Source organism: Elephantulus edwardii, unplaced genomic scaffold (genome assembly GCF_000299155.1).
Source record: "Elephantulus edwardii isolate Elephantulus edwardi_28Jun2011 unplaced genomic scaffold, EleEdw1.0 scaffold00104, whole genome shotgun sequence".
NCBI lineage: Eukaryota > Metazoa > Chordata > Mammalia > Macroscelidea > Macroscelididae > Elephantulus > Elephantulus edwardii.
The window spans coordinates 4,866,670-4,886,894 of record NW_006399854.1 but is presented as its reverse complement, the minus strand read 5'-3'; the positions used below and the strand labels follow the sequence as shown (position 1 = coordinate 4,886,894).

At 42.8% G+C, this 20,225-nt stretch overlaps 1 protein-coding gene across 1 annotated transcript in view; it reads right to left on the bottom strand.

Moving 5' to 3' along the window:
* PRKCH (protein kinase C, eta) overlaps positions 1–20,225 on the bottom strand; it is a 326,526-nt gene that overhangs the window by 14,842 nt on the left and 291,459 nt on the right. Inside the window, exons 11-12 of the mRNA XM_006891785.1 lie at positions 8,927–9,065; positions 7,682–7,870 (exon numbers count right to left, since the gene is read on the bottom strand). Coding sequence (XP_006891847.1) covers positions 7,682–7,870; positions 8,927–9,065 — 328 coding nt within the window. The remainder of the gene's footprint in view (positions 1–7,681; positions 7,871–8,926; positions 9,066–20,225) is intronic.

Below are 20,225 nucleotides of genomic sequence, written 5' to 3'. Positions count from 1 at the left end.
TTATAACAGTATGTTAATAACAGTGTTTTCTGATGCCATTGGTGTATGCAAGTGCTTTATTTTTCAAAAGTGTTACTTGTACTAAGAACTTGAGCAAGAAGTTTCTGGAGCAGCTCCATTTTTTCCCTATGGGAACTCTAGTCCTAGCAAGACTGCTAGTTACATAGTAACAGACCCTCTTATTACAGTATTTTTTTCCATAATTTTTTCAAACAGCTTTTATAAATACAACTCTAAAAATCCAAGTTCCCAGTTTTCTTCTTCCTTCCTCTCAGCCTTTTCTTGGCTGATCACCTTCTGATCACTCTTCAGTAAATGTTCCAATCTCTTGGTGTCCAGAGGAAAGCAGGGAGACACAAAGGACAAAACCTAAGGCTGCCTGCTCTCTTTGAATGCCTGAGGCAAGTGCCAGGAGACAGATGTGGGCCACATTCACCAGAGCTAACAGAAAATTCCAGAACTGACTAGGTCTTCTTTGTGTTGAGAGGCAAGCAGGACTCCAGGAGACAATGCATAGATGATAGATAGAATCTGATAGGTTTGATGACAGATACACCCACCCACATACATACACTTCAATTTCTATGAAGCTTTAAGTAACAAAAGCACTTCATAATTGCCTTCTGATGCCAAGTTTACAATCCCTCCAGAGCTGACAAAGGTGGCTGCGGAGAATGCACCCACTTCCCATCAGTATTTGTTTAACGCAAGTCACCTGTGTGAGCTCTGAAAAAAAATAGGGTGTTGAAGGCACCTGAGTCAGCACTGAGCCACGTGACCCCTCACGGTGCTGATTTAGCAGAAGTGCAGTAACTTCAGAGTGAGTGCATTAGCTTCCTAAGCTCTGCAGCCTGGATGAGGACTTCTCAAGCCTTTCTGGGGCTTTCTTGGGAAACACAGTCTGAGAGGGTGGAAGCTAGGACTGTTTAGCTTGTAGAGGACATGTGAGCACACCATATATACCTTTAAAGAGAAGACCTGGTGCTCATTTCGGCAGAACGTGTGCTAAAATGGGGACAATACAGAGATTAGTACGGCCCCTGTGCAAGGATGACACACAAATTCGTGAAGCTTTTCATATTTTTCAGGATATCAAATTGAATAAAAATCACAACAATCTAAAAAAAAATTATGAAGACCAGAAATCCTGAAATGAGACACAAAACAGTCTTTCTACTGGATTTCTCTCTGGCCCGCCCCTTCCCCTCAACAGCAAGTCCTGAACCAAGAAACAAACTTACTACCTTTGAATCGCTTCTGAGTCAGGATGACCCTCCACAAGGTGTTTGGCGCTGTGAACATTAATGAGAGAACCTCTAATGTTTCCTTCAGAGAAGTGATGGATTCCAACCACTGGCTTTTCAGTCGGCAGCTCAATACATCACATACCAAATGTTGCTGAGGCTCACTCCTCCACACACTACCGTTATTTTTAGTTAAGAAGATCACTGGATAATAACTTAGGGATATGTGTGTGTGTGCGCGCGCGCACACGTGCACCAAATGAAGCTCCAGCTCTAATCCCCACTCTATGGCAAGTGTTCTCACTCAGGCCCTCTATCCTCTAAGTTTCTATGAAATTACTGGACATCTCCATACAAAGAAGTGAATGCATATCTTGGGGAGTCTATGGCATGCTCTATAAATGGGTATTCAAACAGGTTCCCAAGGTATGGAATGGTATACTCTTAATTCTAAAAGGCAACAGGAAATTCTGAAAGCATTTTCTTTTGAAGTGAGCAAAGGTAGATGTTTGAGGGTGGGGTGGAAAGTAAAGTACCCAGTAGATATCTATTCTAGGAATAGCCCTGACTTTATATTCTTAAAGGTTATTACAAAATCTCTGGAAATCAAGCAGAAATGACCCCCCACCTAGGGAGAGGCTTATGAATGTCTCAGTACAGTAGGCTGGTTCTGTTTGATCTTAGGTTTTAAGTCAGTGTTCTATGCAACCCCAATACAGATACAAATTCATTTTTCAAAGAGATAGAAAAGGAAATTGACAGGTTTATTTGGAGAGGAAAGAGACCTTGAATAAGCAAGAATGAAGTGGGAGGTGTAGGACTCCCTGATCTCAAAACCTAATGCACAGCTGTAATAACCAAAATAGCATGGAACTAGTACAATGAAAGGCACATAGACCAATGGAACAGAATAAAAAACCCAGAAATTAATCCATCTCTCTATGGTAAACTGATATTCAACAAGGAAACAAAACTTATCAAATGGGGAAATGACCACCTCTTCAACAAATGGTCCTGACAAAACTGGACTGCTATCTGCAGAAAGCTGAAACAGGATCTACATCCCACACCATATACAAAAATCAGCTCAAGGTAAATCAGAGACCTGGGAGTAAAGCTTAATACCATAAAGAACATTAGAGACAAAGTAAGACCAAGCTTAGAAAGCCTAGCTAATGGTACAAAGAGGCTGACAAACACAGCAGCCAGAAATACACAACCAGAAGAGGATAAAATTGATAAATGGAACCTTCTAAAGATTAACTCTGTGGACATAAAAACCATTTTCCAACAGAGTGAAAAGAAAACCTACTGACTGGGGGGAGGGGAACACACCTGGCAATTTTAGACAAGGGTCTCATATCTAAAATTTACAGAATCATACAGGGCTTCCACAGAACCAAGACTGATAACATAATTATAAAATGCGCAAAAGATATAGAAAGATTTTTCACAGAGGAAGATATTAGGATGGCCAACAGACACAAGAAGAAATGCTCAAAATTACTGTCAATAAGTGAGATGCAAATCAAAAGCACAATGAGATACCATATCACCCCAGTAGCAGTGGCAAAGTTTTAAAAGATAGCAAGTAATAAATGTTGGACAGGATGTAGAGAGATAGGACACTCATACACTGAGGGTCAGCCTGTAAAATGGTACAACTCTGGAAGGCAGTTTGGCATTTTCTCAAAAAGCTAAATATAGAAATTCCTTATGACCCAGCTATTCCACTGCTTGGAATATACCCTGGGAAAATGAGAACTGATCGTGAGAACATGGAAACAGTTCAAACGTCCAACCAAAACACAAGTGAATGAACTGAGAAATTATGATGGAATACTACACAGCACGCAGGAGCAATGATTTTGTACATTACTGCCTAACTTGAGAGGGACTGGAGAGCATTATGCTAAGTGAACTAACTCTGTCCCATAAAGACAAATATTGTATAAGACCGTTATTGTAGAAATAGAAAGATAACTAGTAAAACAAATGTAATGAGGAGGAGCCAGGTGAGGGAGGGTAGGAGTAGAGGAGTGAGAACAGGCACTGGGGGTTAATCATATGATCACACAATTTGATTGGTAGAGGGAGGGGTGGGTAAAAGAAATGAGAAAGATCTGGTTTGAAAAACAATGTATACAAACTTTGCAAGCAAACCAGTATAAAACAAAACAAAACATGCTAAAAAAAAAAGTGTTCTAGAATGCTGAAGAAATAAAGAGAACTAAAATCTATAGTGTAAAAATAATTATTGTGACATAGACCTCACCCTTCCAGTCCAAGAACCCAAGCCTCTTCCTGGGAATCAAGTGGCTGGAATCCTCTTGATAAGTGCACACCACTTCCTTTCTCTGTACATTTATATCATTAAATTGTTTCACTTTATTCATGAAAAGCAAATTCTATAATGGCTTAAAATCTTAAACACATATATTTTGAACTAGTGTAGTCTGTCCATTCATGTGTTGAAGTTTAACAACTTCCTGTTTTTCCTATTCTGGGAAACACCACCCCCACACACAAGCAGTTGTGGACCATCAAATCAGAAACATGCTATAGATTTAGATGTCTATCAAACTTGAAGTCACCCTTTCTTGTTCTCTCCACTGAGGCTTCCTGCTTTCTCATGGCATTTCCCCCTTGTAAGCACCCATTCCAAGGGCTCTCTCTATCAGGTTACTGCATTAACTGCCAAAGCAAACTCAGAATTCCAGATGGGTGATCAATGGTTAAGGAAACACCTCTTCCTAAATGATCCCTTGATCCTTCAAAGTCCATTTGTCCTAAACATATCTTCCATCAGTTCTCATCTTCATTTAACAATCAGAGCTAGAAACTGTACTTCTTTGAAAACTGTGCTATATGCCTCCGAGGCTTTGAACAAATTTATTTTTTAATAAATTTTTCTTTTTATTCTACCAACTAAACTCTTATTTGCTCCTCAGCATGCAGTCTGAATGTCACTTCCTTCTTCTGTTTTGTCCTTATGCCACCTTCTCTGTCAAAGCCGATGAGAAGTTGAGTCACTCCTCTTTGTCAGTATTCTAAGTATTTACATGTTCTCATTCTTCCTAGACTATTAACAACACAAATGGACCATGCCTGTTCATTTTTGCATTTTCAGCACTTAGCCAAGCAAAGGAAGTGTACTGAAAGTATTTGCTGAATCAAGCTGAACATGGATTTTGATTTCCCAATAGATCAACTCCCCTTTCCAAGGTCCCAGCTGGACTCTTCTGAGATCAACAGAATAATAATGATTTCCAGCACAAAAGAATTACTCAAATGCACAAATTTTAAATAATACAAAATTGGTCACTGTCATAAACATTTTATCTCACTTTAATCTATGTGAAATAGGTGACAGATAACTTCCACACAGACAGCAAGCATATAGACAGAAAGCACAGCTTCCTATGTACGTTGCCTCACACTTTAAAAATTGACGACCATGCTTAGAAACACATTTGCTGTCATTTGTGGCAACGTGTTAATGGCACAACAGGAAAGAAGCCCCCATGATGTAATTTGGGTGCTTAGAACATACGACTTTAAGGAAAAAGGTCACTTATTAATGGGCAATGGAAGATACGAGAGGGAAGGGCCCTGGTCTGGGTCTAGGTCTATGCAGAGACGCTGGACGAGGAGCCAGGAGAATCTAGACCTTATTCTAGCTTTTTCTTGTTCTTGCTACTTGTTTCAAGTGATGGGCCTTTGTTGTAATTGTTCTGAGCCAAGGAGTGGGAACAGACTCATAGTTGACCCTCTGGTGGGTTTTTAGAGGCAGTAAATCACATCAGAGGAGATTGCTATCACAAATTCTCTGAGCCTCACAGTTTCCTCACCTATCAAATGAGGGAATTAGAGAAGATGAACTCAAGATTTGTCCTGGAAAGAAAAAGACTATATTGTTTGAGTTACATCAAGCTGCAGTTAGAACCAGGCCACAGTCTCAACGGTTTGTGAAGTGTGACTTGCTGTCTTGAACCCTTCTTATAGCACGACCAGCAGGTTAAGAAGTAGTCATTTTTCAGAGAAAAGGTGGGGAAAGGGAGGGACAGCTGAAGAATCACTTCAGGTGTGAAGTTCTCACTGACAACAATGGTGACTAGTTTTTGAGCTGAGCCCACCACACACATGATCTCCTTTCAGCCACACAATACACCTGGTGTTATTCACCCCAGCTGCACAGGTGAGGAAACAGGCCTGGCCAAATCACTCACCTTGCCCAAGGTCATACAGTCAGACAGCAAAAGAGCCAAGATTCGTCCTTTGGCAGCTTTTGCCTTAGAAAATGAAATGCCTTGAGACTTACAAAGTAATAGATTATGGGTCAGGAAAGTGGGAAAATAATAATACACAGTAATCTAAACTCTGAAGAAAGATAAAGTTATGTTATCATAGTTTAGGTCATCAAGGTAGGTTGGTCATGGCAAGCAAGTTTCCCTTCAGGAAATGAAGAAACTTTATGATACAAATTCAAAGCAAAGCCCTACTTCCTGCTTAAAAAAAATTATTCATTAAAACACACACAAAAGCCACATTTATGGTTTCCTTGGTCTAAAATTGATACTAAATATACAAATAAATTATTCCTATGAAAACAGGGTAGGTAGGAGACATTTTGGTAGAGTCCCAAAGCACTTTATTTTGATTTCTATGAATCGAGTGCTTCCTCAAGTTCAGGAAAGTATTGGCATTTGAATTTGAGAAGCGAAGGATGAATCAAGAGTTGCAGTCATTTTGGCAACAATCCTGTGATGGGTTTCTGTGATGATTTTTCGTGGGAGGACTCTCAGGGCCAAACCTCCCTTCAGTTCCAACAGAGAGTGAGTGACCCACATAGAAAATGCTCTGGAAATGGCACCAGTTACATGGCTGGAGATTTTGAAACAGAGACAAGTTTTTCAACAAAGATAGTTAATGTTTCCCAACTATCTATGACCAAAAGAAATAGATGCTATTTAAAAGGATGATTCTGGTTTTTTCTTGCTTGAAGAAGTGCTTTTATTAATCTTTATAAAGATCTGTGCATGTAACAACTCGATTCATTGCCATCGAGTTGGAATTAACTCATAGCAAAGGCTATACATTTTCTGAGGCTGTAAATAGCCCTGGAGGAGTCGGGTGGCTGGTGCATTTGAACTACCACAGAGAACCCACCTTGGAGTCAGCCATCTCTAAGTAAGCAGTGCAAGCTCCGAGGCCACCCAAGCTTGTGTATATAACACGTGACATAGGAGTTTCTGGACTCCAACTAAAGTGGCGACAATGAGCCCTGGTGGTGCAGTGGTTAAGAACTTGGATGCAAACCTAAAGGTAGGCAATTTGAACACATCAGCTGCTCAGAGGAAGAAAGGTGTAGCAGCTTGTCCTGTAAAAAGTAGAGCCCTGAAACCCCAGACCAGGCAGTTCTACTCTGTCCTATAGCATCCACAGGATTCGACAGGATGGCAGGATATTTGGTTTTGCATTCCTAAATCTTTGGTGGCTTAGTGGCAAGGAACTGCACTACCAACCCAAAACCATGCTGTTTGAATCTACTAGCTGCTCGTAGGAATAAAGACAGACAATCTCCTCCCGTGTGATTTACTCCCTCCAAAAACCACCTGGAGGGTCAGCTATGAGTCTGTTCTCATTAGATGGCACAACAATGTACCAAAGACCCAAAATATGGTAAGGTCTTATTTTTAGCATAAAGACATCAATTATATGTTTCTTGTTCACTCCCAAGGTTTTTAGCATAGAATTTTGGATATCTGCAGAAAGGAATTCTTTGCATTGCATGGCTAACCCAAAGGCTGTGTATCCCTGGGGTTTCAATCCACCAGCTGTTCCAAGGGAGAAGGATGGGAGAAGTGTCCTCACATGTGGTTTATAGCCTTGGAGACCTGAAGGAGGAGCATTATGAGTTGAAACTGACTTGATAGCATTGATGAAGGAGTGACATTTTACACGTTGTATCTGAATCCTAACCAGGCCTGTGCCTTGAACATTGGTAACTTGGAGATGAACAAGAAAGAGGGGCTTTGGAAAACCTCCCTTTCCTTTCCCCGTACTAGGAGAAAAGACCCTAGATCCTTTTTTTCCTTTGACACTAATAGAAACACTTATCACATAGACCTGCAAGTGGCTTGCTGTGAACTGAATAAAGGACACAGGGCACTGCTTCTGACTTAAAGTCCTACATGCTAGAAATACTTGATTAAAGGTAAAGAAAGTTATTAACTGCAATTGGCCCAGAAATAAGTATTGCATGAGAGGATAAAGACCAATAGAAATGTGAGTCCATGCTTTCTTACATTAAAAACACACAAGTTTTGTTCAGGGCTTGTAGCTCGCTATTGGGAGGTATTTAAACAGACGCAAAAAACATACATAGTGAGGTGGTTTTCAGTAGGCCAGAAGCTGGTGGAAGCAGCCAAACTTACAGATTTTAGGATCCCGGTGGCATCTTCATGGAGCCAGGTAGGGTAGACAACTTCATCATTCAGAATGGCCTCAAAGAGGTCATCTTCATTCTCGGCCTCAAAGGGCGCATGCCCACAGAGCATCTCATAGAGCAGCACGCCCATGGCCCACCAGTCCACAGCAGGCCCGTAGAGCATTTCCTGCAGGATCTGTGCACAGTGGGCATCGTGAGAAATAGTGCATGCACCTGCTAGCAAATGGCAACTGCTATCCCTAACCACTAGGGCAAATGCTGGGCTAGGAAACACGAGAGCAAGAAAATGAAGCCTCCTTTGCTGGCACTGGTGTCTTGTCTCACCTTTATGGGGTGCCCTGTTTTCTGTGAGGTCAGTGCAGAAGCACCTTCTCATCTAGGTTGACCATGCCTTTATGGTTTGCTTGTCCAGGACAAAGTAAAAACATGTGATGCTTCAAAAGGTAAAGTGTTTAGGAACTATCAATGCCAATTTCTAAGAAAAAGTTTGCCCTTGGGTAGTGCAAATGGTCAACACCTTTGGCTGCTAAATGAAAAGTGACGGACTGAAGTCCACCCAGAGGTGCCTTGAAAGAAAGGCCTGGTGAGCGCAGGGCCACTTTTGAAAACCAGTCATTAAAAACTCCTAGAAAGAGCCAAGTCCTACTGAGACTTCCATGGGGCAATCATGAGTGGGTATGGATTTGACAGTAACTGGAACAGTGATAAAGAGGAGACTAAGCTCATTCAAATGGTAACATTCAAGACTCTTTCATTCTGTTAAAGAGAACTAGAGAAAAAGAAACAGCTGTGTGTGGAGTGACTTCGTCCTCATCCATGACTACAGCTATAGCAATTGCGGTTGAAAAAAAATGAACTCAAATTCCTAACTAGAAGTTCCTAGGACTTTTTTTCCCTTCTATTATTTATTAGTAAAAAAACCGCACCCCTCCCACCCTCTTGAAGAGAGGAAATATCCACAATGATTTATTATATTATCACCAAGAGATGCAGTAACTGTAGCTAACAATGGCTTGTACATATTGGAGATTGTGAGGATGGCAGTGGAGAGGGTCCTAGGCTGTTTCTAAGCCACCATTCAAACAATGAGCCATAAATGAGCTGGCCTGGAGGCTTTAGTTTTACTCAGGCCACAAAGTTTCAGAGCAGCAGTAGCCCCTGCTATTTAAGGTAGGAGAGGGTTTACCCTGGAGCTCGAATTTCAAAAGCAGCACCAAGTCATTGCACTCACCTCTGGAGCAATATAGTCGGGTGTGCCACAGAACGTTGCTGTGGTGACACCGTTACAGATCCCCTCCTTGCACATTCCGAAGTCTGCCAGTTTACAGTGGCCCTCATGGTCCAACAGGACGTTGTCCAGTTTCAGATCTCTGAAAGAAACAAACAGGAGCAAGTGATAAACCAGGAAGAACTGGCTCAAGGGAGGAGAATCAAACCCCTGCGTGTCTGGGGCAACTTTACACTGTGTCTGAGTGAGTTTTCCTTAAAAGAACTTGCTACAGATGTCAGTGACTGGTAGTCTTTACAGTTCAGGTTCTCCAGAGCTCCAGACTACCTGTGAAATAAATCTTAGGTCAAGTCTTAGAATTCACCTTGCAGTGCTTAGATAATATATATTATTATTGTATAATAATAATAATAAACATCCCAAACAAAAAAAAATCTAACCAAAAACCTCATTGCTGTGTAGTCAGAACCAACTCCTGCTTGACACTCTGGTGAGTTTTCAGCACAGGAGGATCCTGCTCTTCTTTTTCCTGCAGAGCAGCTGGTGGATTTGAACTTGTGATCTTTCTACCTGTTAGGCTACCTGAGCTCCCTATGCATATGAACAGGACAAGTTAACAATATATAAAGTGTTCACAATTTACAGAGTGCCCTTTAGAAATGGAGGGTAGAATATGAACAGGGTTTCTACTTATCTTGCACCTTTAGGGAAACCATCAGCCCCGTCCTCTGCCCTCCTACATTTTGGCACCTCTTTTTCTTTCTATGTACACCCCCACCCACATCCACATCCATATCCATCAACTCCTGTAACAATAAAAATCGTATAACGGGAGAACAAACCAAGAGCTGTGAGAAAAATACAAGCGGGAGCAATGAATTCCTTCTGGTTTGTGAAAGGCATAGTTTGCAACAAAAGCAGCACTTGAGATGAGCCTTAGAGCACAAGCAGAAGGGTGTGAGGAGACAGTCCTGGGTAGACAGACGGAGCAGCTGCTCAAGGGGGTCACTGACGTGTGGATACGCAGAGGGGGCTCTCGGAAGACCATGGGGTACAGTGAGGCTGAAGAGGGGAGCAACATGAGAATCAATGGAGGTCCAAAGATGAGGAAAATTAGATCTAACTGTGCAAAGTCCTGAATGCCAAATTAAGTAGTTTTGACATTTAGATACTAGATAGAGGGCCCCCTAAAGCACTCCAATAAAGAGAGATGAGATTTCTAGCTGAACAGAAAAGATGAGTTAAAAGCAACTAAAACAATGCAAGAAAGAGATGTTAAGATATAAAATAGGGTAAATGGGGAAAAAAAAAAAGGAAAGGAATGTAAAAGGCAGTGAGCAGGGCCTCGGACCAGCAAGAGGGGGCAGATGAGATGATTCCTGGGGTCCCGTCTTGCATTCAATGGGTCGGGGGTGGGGGGGTGGTTAACAACCAGGAAGATCACAAATAGTAATAAGGACAAGGTTTGCTGAGTTTGAAGGTACCAGGTACATAGGAGCCTCGTAGAACAGAAAAAGATGCTGGTGGATGCCGTAAAAAGGTACTTTCTACTCCTCCTAACGGCGGAATCTGCCTGAGGGAAGCAAGTTTTTAGTTGCAGATCTGTTTGGTAAGAAGCTCCAGCAGCTCCAGTGTAGGCAGCAACAGGGCCGGATAAACAATTGTGCAGAAACTTCCCACACAGTCTTGGGTTCCTCCTATGATTAAAGTCTTGCATGGCTGTGGTATGCTTGTTATAATAGACCGGTAGTGACCCATTACTAGTAACTCAATCTGCAGCTTACGTTAGGCTCTCTCTGCATGTTGCAGTCTCGTCCGTTTTAGCCTAAGACAAATACCATGATCCCATGTGCCCACTCGTCTCCTGCAGAAAAATTTTCCAGCTCCCCAAAAAGGCCTGTGCTCCACCTATGTGATCCTCCCCGACTCCTCCTGAACCCTGGTGACCACTGGTCTTTTCATTCTCTCTACAGTTTTGCCTTCTCCGGATCTCAAACAGTTGGAATCACAGCGTGCAACTTTTTTGGACTCGCGGCTTCTTTTGAGGGTTGATTTTTCTCAAGCTGAATAATTATTGCCTGAGATTTTTTCCCCCTCTGAATAATGCCCCATTGTATGATAGTCTAAAGTCTGTTTATTCATCCCTCTACTGGAAGATATTTTGATAGCTTCCAGTTCAGCGTGATTATAAATGATGCTTTGCTTTTTTAAGGAATTATGTGGTCAGAGGCAAACCTCAGTGGGAAGCTGGCTTCATGTCACATAGTGGGTGCAGGTGACTGCCTGGCCCAGAGAGCACAGTCAAGTTCATGTGTGTGGCTGCTGTGAACTTAGTCTCTTGCTTCTGCATGTTTGGGGAGGTGGGGTGGTAACGTCACAGTGGTGGGGCCCAGTGCTATCCTGGAGCTCAGGCCCATGGGGTTACGGTAGGCTCTGTTATCCTATCCTCCATCTGAGACTCAGAGATCTGTGGGCTGACTTGTCCGCAGGGGAGACTGGTGTCTGTCCAGCTCTGGGCCATGCTGTGGTCTCAGAGGAGGATGTGATGACAGGACGGACCTGAGTGGTTCCTACAGTGCTTGTGAGCTGATAGGCCCGGCAGCCCAGCGCTCACAGATACAGGTGGCCACTGGAACACAGCCAGGTATGCAAATGAAATCCTGTCTTCCAGGAATACCGATAAGTGTGGGTAAAGCAGCAGACTTTTCCTGGCACAGATCAAAGGGATCACAGAACAGACTTCCTCTCTGGTCCCCAGGAACAGGGAAGGGCAAATGCAATGCCAAGGTGTGCTGAGAAGCTGCATGGCCACTTCAGTAAAGTAGACCTTCTGTGCTGCTAGATCAAACCTGGCCTTGATCCCTAGACTAGCCTCCCAGCCCTTCTTATGCTCACAGTTTTTCTACTTGCCACACAAGGACTGTTTTCAGTGGTACCCACTATGGTGGAAACCATTTTCTAGCTGTATACACACAATAAAAAACCTTTTAAGAGCCACAATTGCAAGAGCACATGAGTGGTGAGGATGAGGGCAGCCGGGGCATGTGAAGAAGGCCTGGCCTGTAGGGGCCAGGCTATCTAGTTTATCTAGAAAGGTGGTCAGTATTTAGAGGCAGCTGTCTGAGGTTGGGGGCTAAGCTTGTGGCCCAGGAAGGAGCAAGCCTCCTTAAGCCATATCTGTGAACTCCACGAGTGGCCCTAGCCCACACTGACCTGAACCCTAGACACTCAAGACTTGCCCACATTTCCAAACAAGGTCATTGCGTTTACAAATTTTCCCGAAGCTGTTACGCCTGCTAAGGTTGAGGAAAAGATCTTCTTGGGGGGAAAAAAGACAAGTACTGACAGAAACCCACAAGGGTTGAATTCACTGACCTGCTGATTGCTTAAGAGAGTTGTGACTAAACACCCCAAGTTAGAGGTCTGACTGCTGGTGACTCAGCTACTGTCTTGGGGCGCAGGGATTGTTTGGAGAGAGAAAAGTGCTTTGTCATCAGTCTTGTAGGTCGTGGGTCACAATGCTCTCTGAAAAGAGGTCTGGGAGCACGGACTCGTCCTTCAGGACAGAGACCAGAGCAGTGCCGACAAGCTCTGTCCTGGTCACTGGGTGCGTTGGGCACCCAGGCAGGAGAGCCACCAGAGCCCTGACCTGCCAACCTAATTCTCATTACTGGATCAGACCTGGGGAGAATATTATTACTGCTTTTTTTCCCACTATGTAGTCCTAATAGAGCAAAACTCTCACAGTGGTGTCCCAAAGGGATTCTAATAGAAACATAGTATGATCAGGTTTTAGCTCAAATACTGAACAACTTTCCTTTGAAGTTGTTCCTAATGGCCCTTGCCATTAAGTCAATTTCAACTCATGATGATCCCATGTGTGTCAGAAGAGAATTGTACTTCATGCTATCTGCAGAAAGTTCAATGGCTGACTTTTTTTTTGTTTAAGAGCACCAGGACTTTTTCAGAGGCACCTCTGGGTGGACTTGAGCCTCCTTTTGAAAGGTTAGTATTTGAGCACTTTAATGGCTTGTTCCACCTAAGACCTCACCACAAACAGCACTGCTAACTCTGGAGCATGAGTTCATGCCTGAATGACAGCACACCTGGCACTCTACACCTGAAAGCATCTGTCTGTATGTCTGTCTGCTCCATTAGCAGAGGTTGGGCCTTACTCCTCTCTGGCTCCGGGTCAGGACTGGCAGAAGGTGCTGAGCAAGGAGATGATGAGAGCATTTCAGAAGGTAACAGCGGGGTCACACTAGGCAGTTCAGGGCCTGTTTTATTTAGAAGGAAGCAAATTCCATAAATCTCCCTGGGACCCTTTCTCCAAACTAATTAAATATAAAAATCATGTGGGGAATGAAGAGCCCTGAAAGGTCAAATTCTTGTCTTTAATGAGGATGTAGAAAATAAACTTACTTAGGAGGAGTAATTAGAAAGCAATGAGGACCCCAGCACAAAACTGTTCACTATGCCGGCTCATATTTACATGGAAGAGCAAGTTGGACTGTTGAGAGTCATGGTCAAATACAAAGCCTTTGGAGCACCAATGAGTATGAAGGCCTTCTCCTCCAAGGTAAATATCTACCTTTATTAACAAAAAGAGAGAAAGGGGGAGCAAATTTATAACAAGTACCCATACCTCCACTCCATGACTCCTGACTAAAATATAGAGAGTCAGGCTTTATTGGTTTTGGAGTTCTTCAGCCTCCTAAGCCAACATGTGACTCAGCAGCTGAACTTAACAAGGCCACACAATAAAGATTACAAGTTCATACAGGGCAGGGGCTCAGGTCCCAAAATGCCAGATACGTGATTATGGGTTCACCATTCATGAGCTCATTGAACACCAGCATTTAATAGCTATGCCTTTGTCAGGGAAGCTCAGAAGGGTAGAAAGAGTTGTTCTGTCATCTCTGATGGCCTGAAAGGCCCATTGTTCTTGTGGGTAATCAGGGTTACTTAAAATGCTCACAGTAGTTTCAGAGAGGATTCCCAAGTGGGTGAACACAAAGGAGATTCAGAAATGGAATTTATTTTGTTCTCACCATGTGCTGTTCTGAGAATAAAAAAAAACCAGGACGACATGAGTCTTAATGTTTAGAACACTAGAATCAGTTACTCCGCCAAAAGCAATCAAAGAAAGTGAGTTGAAAGCTGGCTCTAAAAAGAAGAGTGAATCTAGGGGTCTATTACTATTCAGGAAGCATTGTTAGTATATTTTAAAAACTTTTTGCCATGGACAAATTTCAAGCATTACACAAAAGTAGAGAGAATAATCTAACACCTCCTCATGCTCGCTACAGGTGCTCAATCTTGTTTCATCCACACACCTACTTTTTCCCTGATTGAACCTTTATTAGGTTATTTGGAAGCAAATTCAAGACAGCAAATCATATTGTTCTTATTTTAGTATCTGTATTTAAAAGAGGATTCTTTATGAAACACAACTTTGATACTAGTGTCATAACTAGAATTTTTAAAAATTGTTACTTTCTTAATATCACAAAATCATCAATCTGCACCCTTGCTGTTGCTATGTGTGTCTTTATAAAACCTGAGAAGACCTTCTGAGTATAAAAAATAATGTCATCAGCAGCCAACATATACTGCATAAATGGTGAATGCGCCTTCAATCTTGAGGAGCTCTGATTATGTGGTCTTTCATGGGCTGTTCTACTAAACAAAAGGCTAAGAATCATCAGTTTGAATGCACTAGCTGCTCAGAGTGAGAAAGACGGGCAGTTTCCTCCCATTAAGACTTCTAGCCTCAGAAATCTGATGGGGGGCGCGGTCACCGAGCAGGACTGAATCAAGAGCAGCAAGCGAACAAATGCTATTATCTTATTCTTGTCTCCAAAACAATCCTATTAAGTGCATACTAGCCAAAGGCCATTTGCCTACTCCATGGTAAAGGCAGGATTAGAACTCAATTCTGAGATTCCCCAAGGCCTGGGCTTGTGACCCATCCCACTAGGGACATTCCCTTCTATCTAGTGGTGTCACTGACACATCCTCCTGGCTGAATGTTTCCCCAGAGGACTTCACCAAGCAAAACAAGAATCATCTTAGAGAATCAATCACCAGCCTGTGATACACTATCACAAAAGAACATCACGTGTGTATTACTAGGAAATGCACAAATGTCTGCATTTTTTTTTTTTATTTTCAGTTTGTGAATGGGGATGAGTTAAGTAGATTTTATGGAATCTTTGATGAAAAAGGGACATAAGTTGTTGTGTAATGTTAGGTGCCACTGAATCAAGTACAACTCATAGTGACCCTATGAACAACAGACCCGAACCCTGTCCCATCCTGTGCCATCCTCATTATCTCCGATACACTTAGGCCTATTGCTGCAGTCAGTTCATCTTGTTGGAGGTCTTCTTCTGCTGACTCAAGCAACGATATTCCTTTCTAAGGAATAGCCTTTCCAAAGTATGAGACACAAAGCTTCACTACACTAATGGTCAAAGGTTTAGAAGATATTATGTGGCCTCTCCATCTTTTCCAAGTCTTCCAAGGAGAAAATGTGGACAAATGAGAAGGGATGGCATCTGATAATAAAGAATTTGGATTATTATTTTAATTCCTGAACAAATCCATTTAGGACTTTTTTTATGTATGGCACCACTAGTGAGATAGTTTGTAGGGTGACACCAACCTAAAGGTGGTACTCCTCTGGCAGTTCTAATCCACCAGTGGCTCTGAGGGAGAAAGATGAGCAATCTCCTCCAGCGTGATTTATATTCTTTGAAAAGCTGCTGGAGGGTCAGTTATGAGTTGGTTTCAACTGGCTGGCAGTGAGTTGGTTCCCCCCCCCACCCCAGTGTATGTTTACACACATCATAGATGTGTGCTGTTATGTGCTGTCATCTACGACTCACAGCAACCCTGTGCACAGTAGCTCTGAACCCTGCTCTGTCCTGAGCCAATCTCACTGTCTCTGACACACCTACCCTCATTACGCCCATTATTCTGTCACCCTGTCTCATCTGGGGTTTTCCTCTCCTGCGCAGTCCCTCCAAGCATGATATCCTTCTCCAAAGACTGGTCCCTATGACTATATGACCAAGGTATGTGAGATAGAGCCTTAAAATCCCTGCCTCCAAGGAGCAGTTTCATTTCACCCTTTCCAGGACAGACCTGTTAAGTTCTGTTGGGAGGCTATAGTATGCTCAATACTCTTCTGTCATCCTTGGTCACTGTCCAGCTTTCTGATACATAGCCTGTAACTGGGAAGACCATGGCCTGAATCAGGGACACCTTAGTCGCCAGATGGACAGACTTACTCTTCAGCACTCTGGAGAGGTCCTTGACAGCAGATTTTCCTAATGCAATTTTTTTTTTTTTACCTTTCTGACTGCTAGTGCCAAGAGTGTTGATTGTGGAATTGAGCAAGCTGAAATTGTTAACAATTTCAACCCTTCTCCACCTATCATGCTGCTGCCAGTTGGCCCAGTGGTGAAAATATATGGATAAAAAGAAATAAAATGGGATATATTACTGGGGAGAGGTTTCCACAGACAGTGATATTTGAGCTGAGCTACTATGATTTGAGTTGCTATGAGTCACACTCAACTCGATAATACTTAACAATAAGTATGATTATAAATCAGATGAAGAGGGGAAAAGAAGAGGAAATGTGGAAGAGGAAGAGTATCGTAGGCAAAGAGAACAGAGATGAGAGAAGTACCGCACAGCTCAGCACAGAGTCTTCTGTAGTTGGAGCCCTGTGGAGTAGGTGGAAGCAGCAAGCAGATGGCATGAGCCTGCAAGCCATGTCAGTGAGGTTTTCCATCTTTAGTCTAAGATTAAAGAGAAACCAACCACTGGGAAGTTCTATGTAGGAGAGGGATGACACTTTTAAATTTTAATTTGCTCCAGCTAAAAATGTGGGGTCATGAAGGGTCAAGGAATGAACATGCGGACACCAACTGGAATGCTACTGAAGCATCCAGAAAAGAAAAGATTGTAGTCAGAATGAGGCTGGGAGTAAGTAAAGGTGGAGACAAGGTGGTGGTGGGAGAACCAAAGGGGTAAAACTAACACAATTTAGTAATGGAAGATGTAGAGTCAAACAGAAAATGTCACAAAGTTGCTCAAGGTTCTAGCTTACAGATTGACTTTGGACATACTGGGTGTAGCTACATTTAGACGTCCAAGTGGAGATGTTTAATAGACAGCTAAACAGAAGTGGCTAGAACTAAGAGGAAAGGGCTGGTTCTACAAGTTTGAGAGGCATTAGTGGGTATGGGTGAGTTCACCTGGAAAAAGGGAATGAGAAGAGGACAGGACTTGGATCAAGCCTTGGAAGGAAAGCAGGCTGAGGATAAGATCCCGGGTGGTTGTCACGTGGAGACCACAAACACTGGTGATCCGTCCACACAATTACATCCAGAGTGGAGTCAGCACAGCTGAGCTGCCAGAGGAGAGGTGCCAAATTCTTATGCTTTCATGTAGGACACTCATACTGTTAAGATATAAAGGAATTAGAAAATGTCCACCTTGCAAACTAAAAGGGGCACCCTGGCGGCACAATGGTAAGGAGGTGCACTGCCACCTCTAAGGAATAAAGTTTGAATCCACCAGCTGCTGTGTGGGAAAAAGTCAGGCAATTTCCTTCCAGGTGATTTGTTGTTATTGCTGATTGCTGTTGAGTCAAGCACGACTCAACAAACCTATGAACAAAAAACCTGAAGCCTTTCTAAAACTATCGTCATTTCTCAAAGTGCGTAGAGTTTCCAGAGGCATGTTGTTTAGGAAGTGGATGCCACTCCTGCTTCCAAACCCAGTTGATTTACTGCCTCTGAAAACCTGCTGCAGGGTCAGCTATGGGCCGGTTCTGACTTGATGGAACACAACAAGAGAAAGTATAACCAATTCTTTTTCGAAGCTTTCCTTGTTACCCCTTCATATTTCCCATAGTTACTACTGGCTGTGAAACAAGCATTAAAATGACTTTCATGTATGTCTTGTTATTAAGTCTTCTTTGGTGTGGACATTAATGTGTTTGGCTGCTAACTAAAATATTTGAGTCCGCTCAGAGGTACTCAGCAATCTACTTCTGAAAAACCAGAAACTAAAGATCCTTCAAAACACGGTTCTGCTGTGACCCACATGGAATCACCAGGAGTTAGGGCCAACTCCATGGCAACTGGTAAAAAATTAACAGAGCACAGCATTTTCGAGATTCACAGATGTATCCCCACAGCTGGTTGTGGGTACTGATGTCTCTGAAAGCAGGCAGCGTATTCCTACCTTCCCTACCATGAATGCACGGAGCCACCAAGATGTTTCCTCTCTCCTTGTCTCATGGTAGGAAAAAATGTGCAGAAGAAACATTTACTGACTCTGGGGACCAATGCAGGAAGAGATGAGCTTGATTAACATCCACAGTGTATGGATGATGCATCTTCTTGGGTCCAGCAACGAAATGAGCCATCAAGCTGACAGCTCAGCTTTATAATTCTGTTTTTTCCATTCCATTTCTCCTGCCCCTAAGAAAGCTGAAATTCCCTGGCTAAAGAGACACACATTTATTTAGTAGCTCCTGAACAGTACTTGTATTCTGCAGTTGCCAAGAGAACTTCTCTTGCTGATTCTTCTTGCCAAAATGCTTCTTACAAGATACCTGGCAGTGTTCAATCTGTGGATGTACCAGGACAGGACGGTGGGATGGAGGATGGTGGGATAGAGAGCTAGAGAAAGACACTAGGAGATGATCAGTCCTCACCCCCAACGAGATGGACTGACACAGAAATTCCATTAATGGGCTCAAGGACATTACAGATGATGAGGTTGGTACAGGATTGGGCAAGGCACAGGGGTGTGATTTGTTCACACGGCTGCTATGCATCTTAGACTCAATGACACTTAAAAACAGCAGCAGCAGCAGCAGCAATAGTTCAGGGGCCTCCTTGTCATTGGCGCGCTCTCTGCCAACCCAGGTAAGTTGCTGGGGTCAAGGGTATACGTGGACTTGAAAGTCAAAGGGAAGAATAAAGTGGTCAACAAGCTCAATTGCACCCCACTTCTGAGGTCCCCTTAGCAGAGTGCCAAGCGCAGCCAACTCCTGGATAACCACTTTATGAGTTAGCCTGGCCTCCTGGTGACAAAATCCAACAAAATAGAGGTTCTCTGCCCACCAGTCACTCAAAGGCAAGACCATAAACTGGATCTGTGGTCCTGAAAGCTAGGAGTAGACAGACATGGAGGACCTCTTTGGTGGTTGGTTGTTTGCAGGGCACATGCCTGAAGGGGAAAGAAAGGTTTGCTGTTGAGGCAGAATCAGAATTTGTTCCCCTCTTTAGCAATGAGAACCTAATCACAACCAGGGGTGGCTGTGAAGTGGAGCTGGAAGTGGGTGGGGGCAGACGGAGTCTACCATGCTTACATTGAACATATGGTACCAATACCCATAAAAAGGCTCATATGGTGATACCCTACAAATATTACAGACTTCATTCTTTCTCATTGCTGTCAACTCTGGCTCACTTCTGACTCATGCTCACCCTGTGAGTATCAGAGTAAAACCACAGGTTTCTCATCTGCTTTAAAATGTATCTTTTTTAAAAAACCATTTAATAATTACAGTGTGAGTGGAAGTTTACAAAACAAGTTACATTTTAATCCAACCATTTGTACACATTTTGTTCTTTTATTATGTTTGAGGTGAACATTTACCCAGAAAATTAGATTCCCATTCCACAACTCCTCCACAAACTGTTGTATGCCATTTGGGAATAATTAATGTGTCAGAATTCTTACCATTTCCACTACACTTTCCCCACCCATCCAGATTCCCTGTCCCTCCTTGTCTTCTCAGCTTTGTTTTTGGGTACACATTGACTGTTCAGTCTTGAAAAGTTGATTGTTTAAAGAGACATATTCTTCACAGATGTTATTATTGATTTCCCAGGCCATACTACTAGTTGGTTGAACAGTGACTTTCATCCAGGTTAAAAGGGTCTCTTAGCAATAGTGCTGGGAGGTGCCTCTAGTCTCTGTCAGTGCAGTAAGTCCAGTATTTTTTATGTATTTGAGTTTTGTTCCACATATTTCTCCATTTTAACTGGGACTGGTGATTATGTCCCTGGCCAGACAATTGGCACCATCTAGTTTTTCTGGTCTGTTCCACAATCAGCTCCTGGCCTAGTTTTCACAGCTGATATTGAGCTTCTCCAGTGGTTCTTTCCACATATCTAATCGATCTGATTCCTATGCATGCCATCAGGTGAAATCCAGGTATATAACCTGCGTTTATGCCTCTTAAAAAATGTATTTGCTATGAATAAGT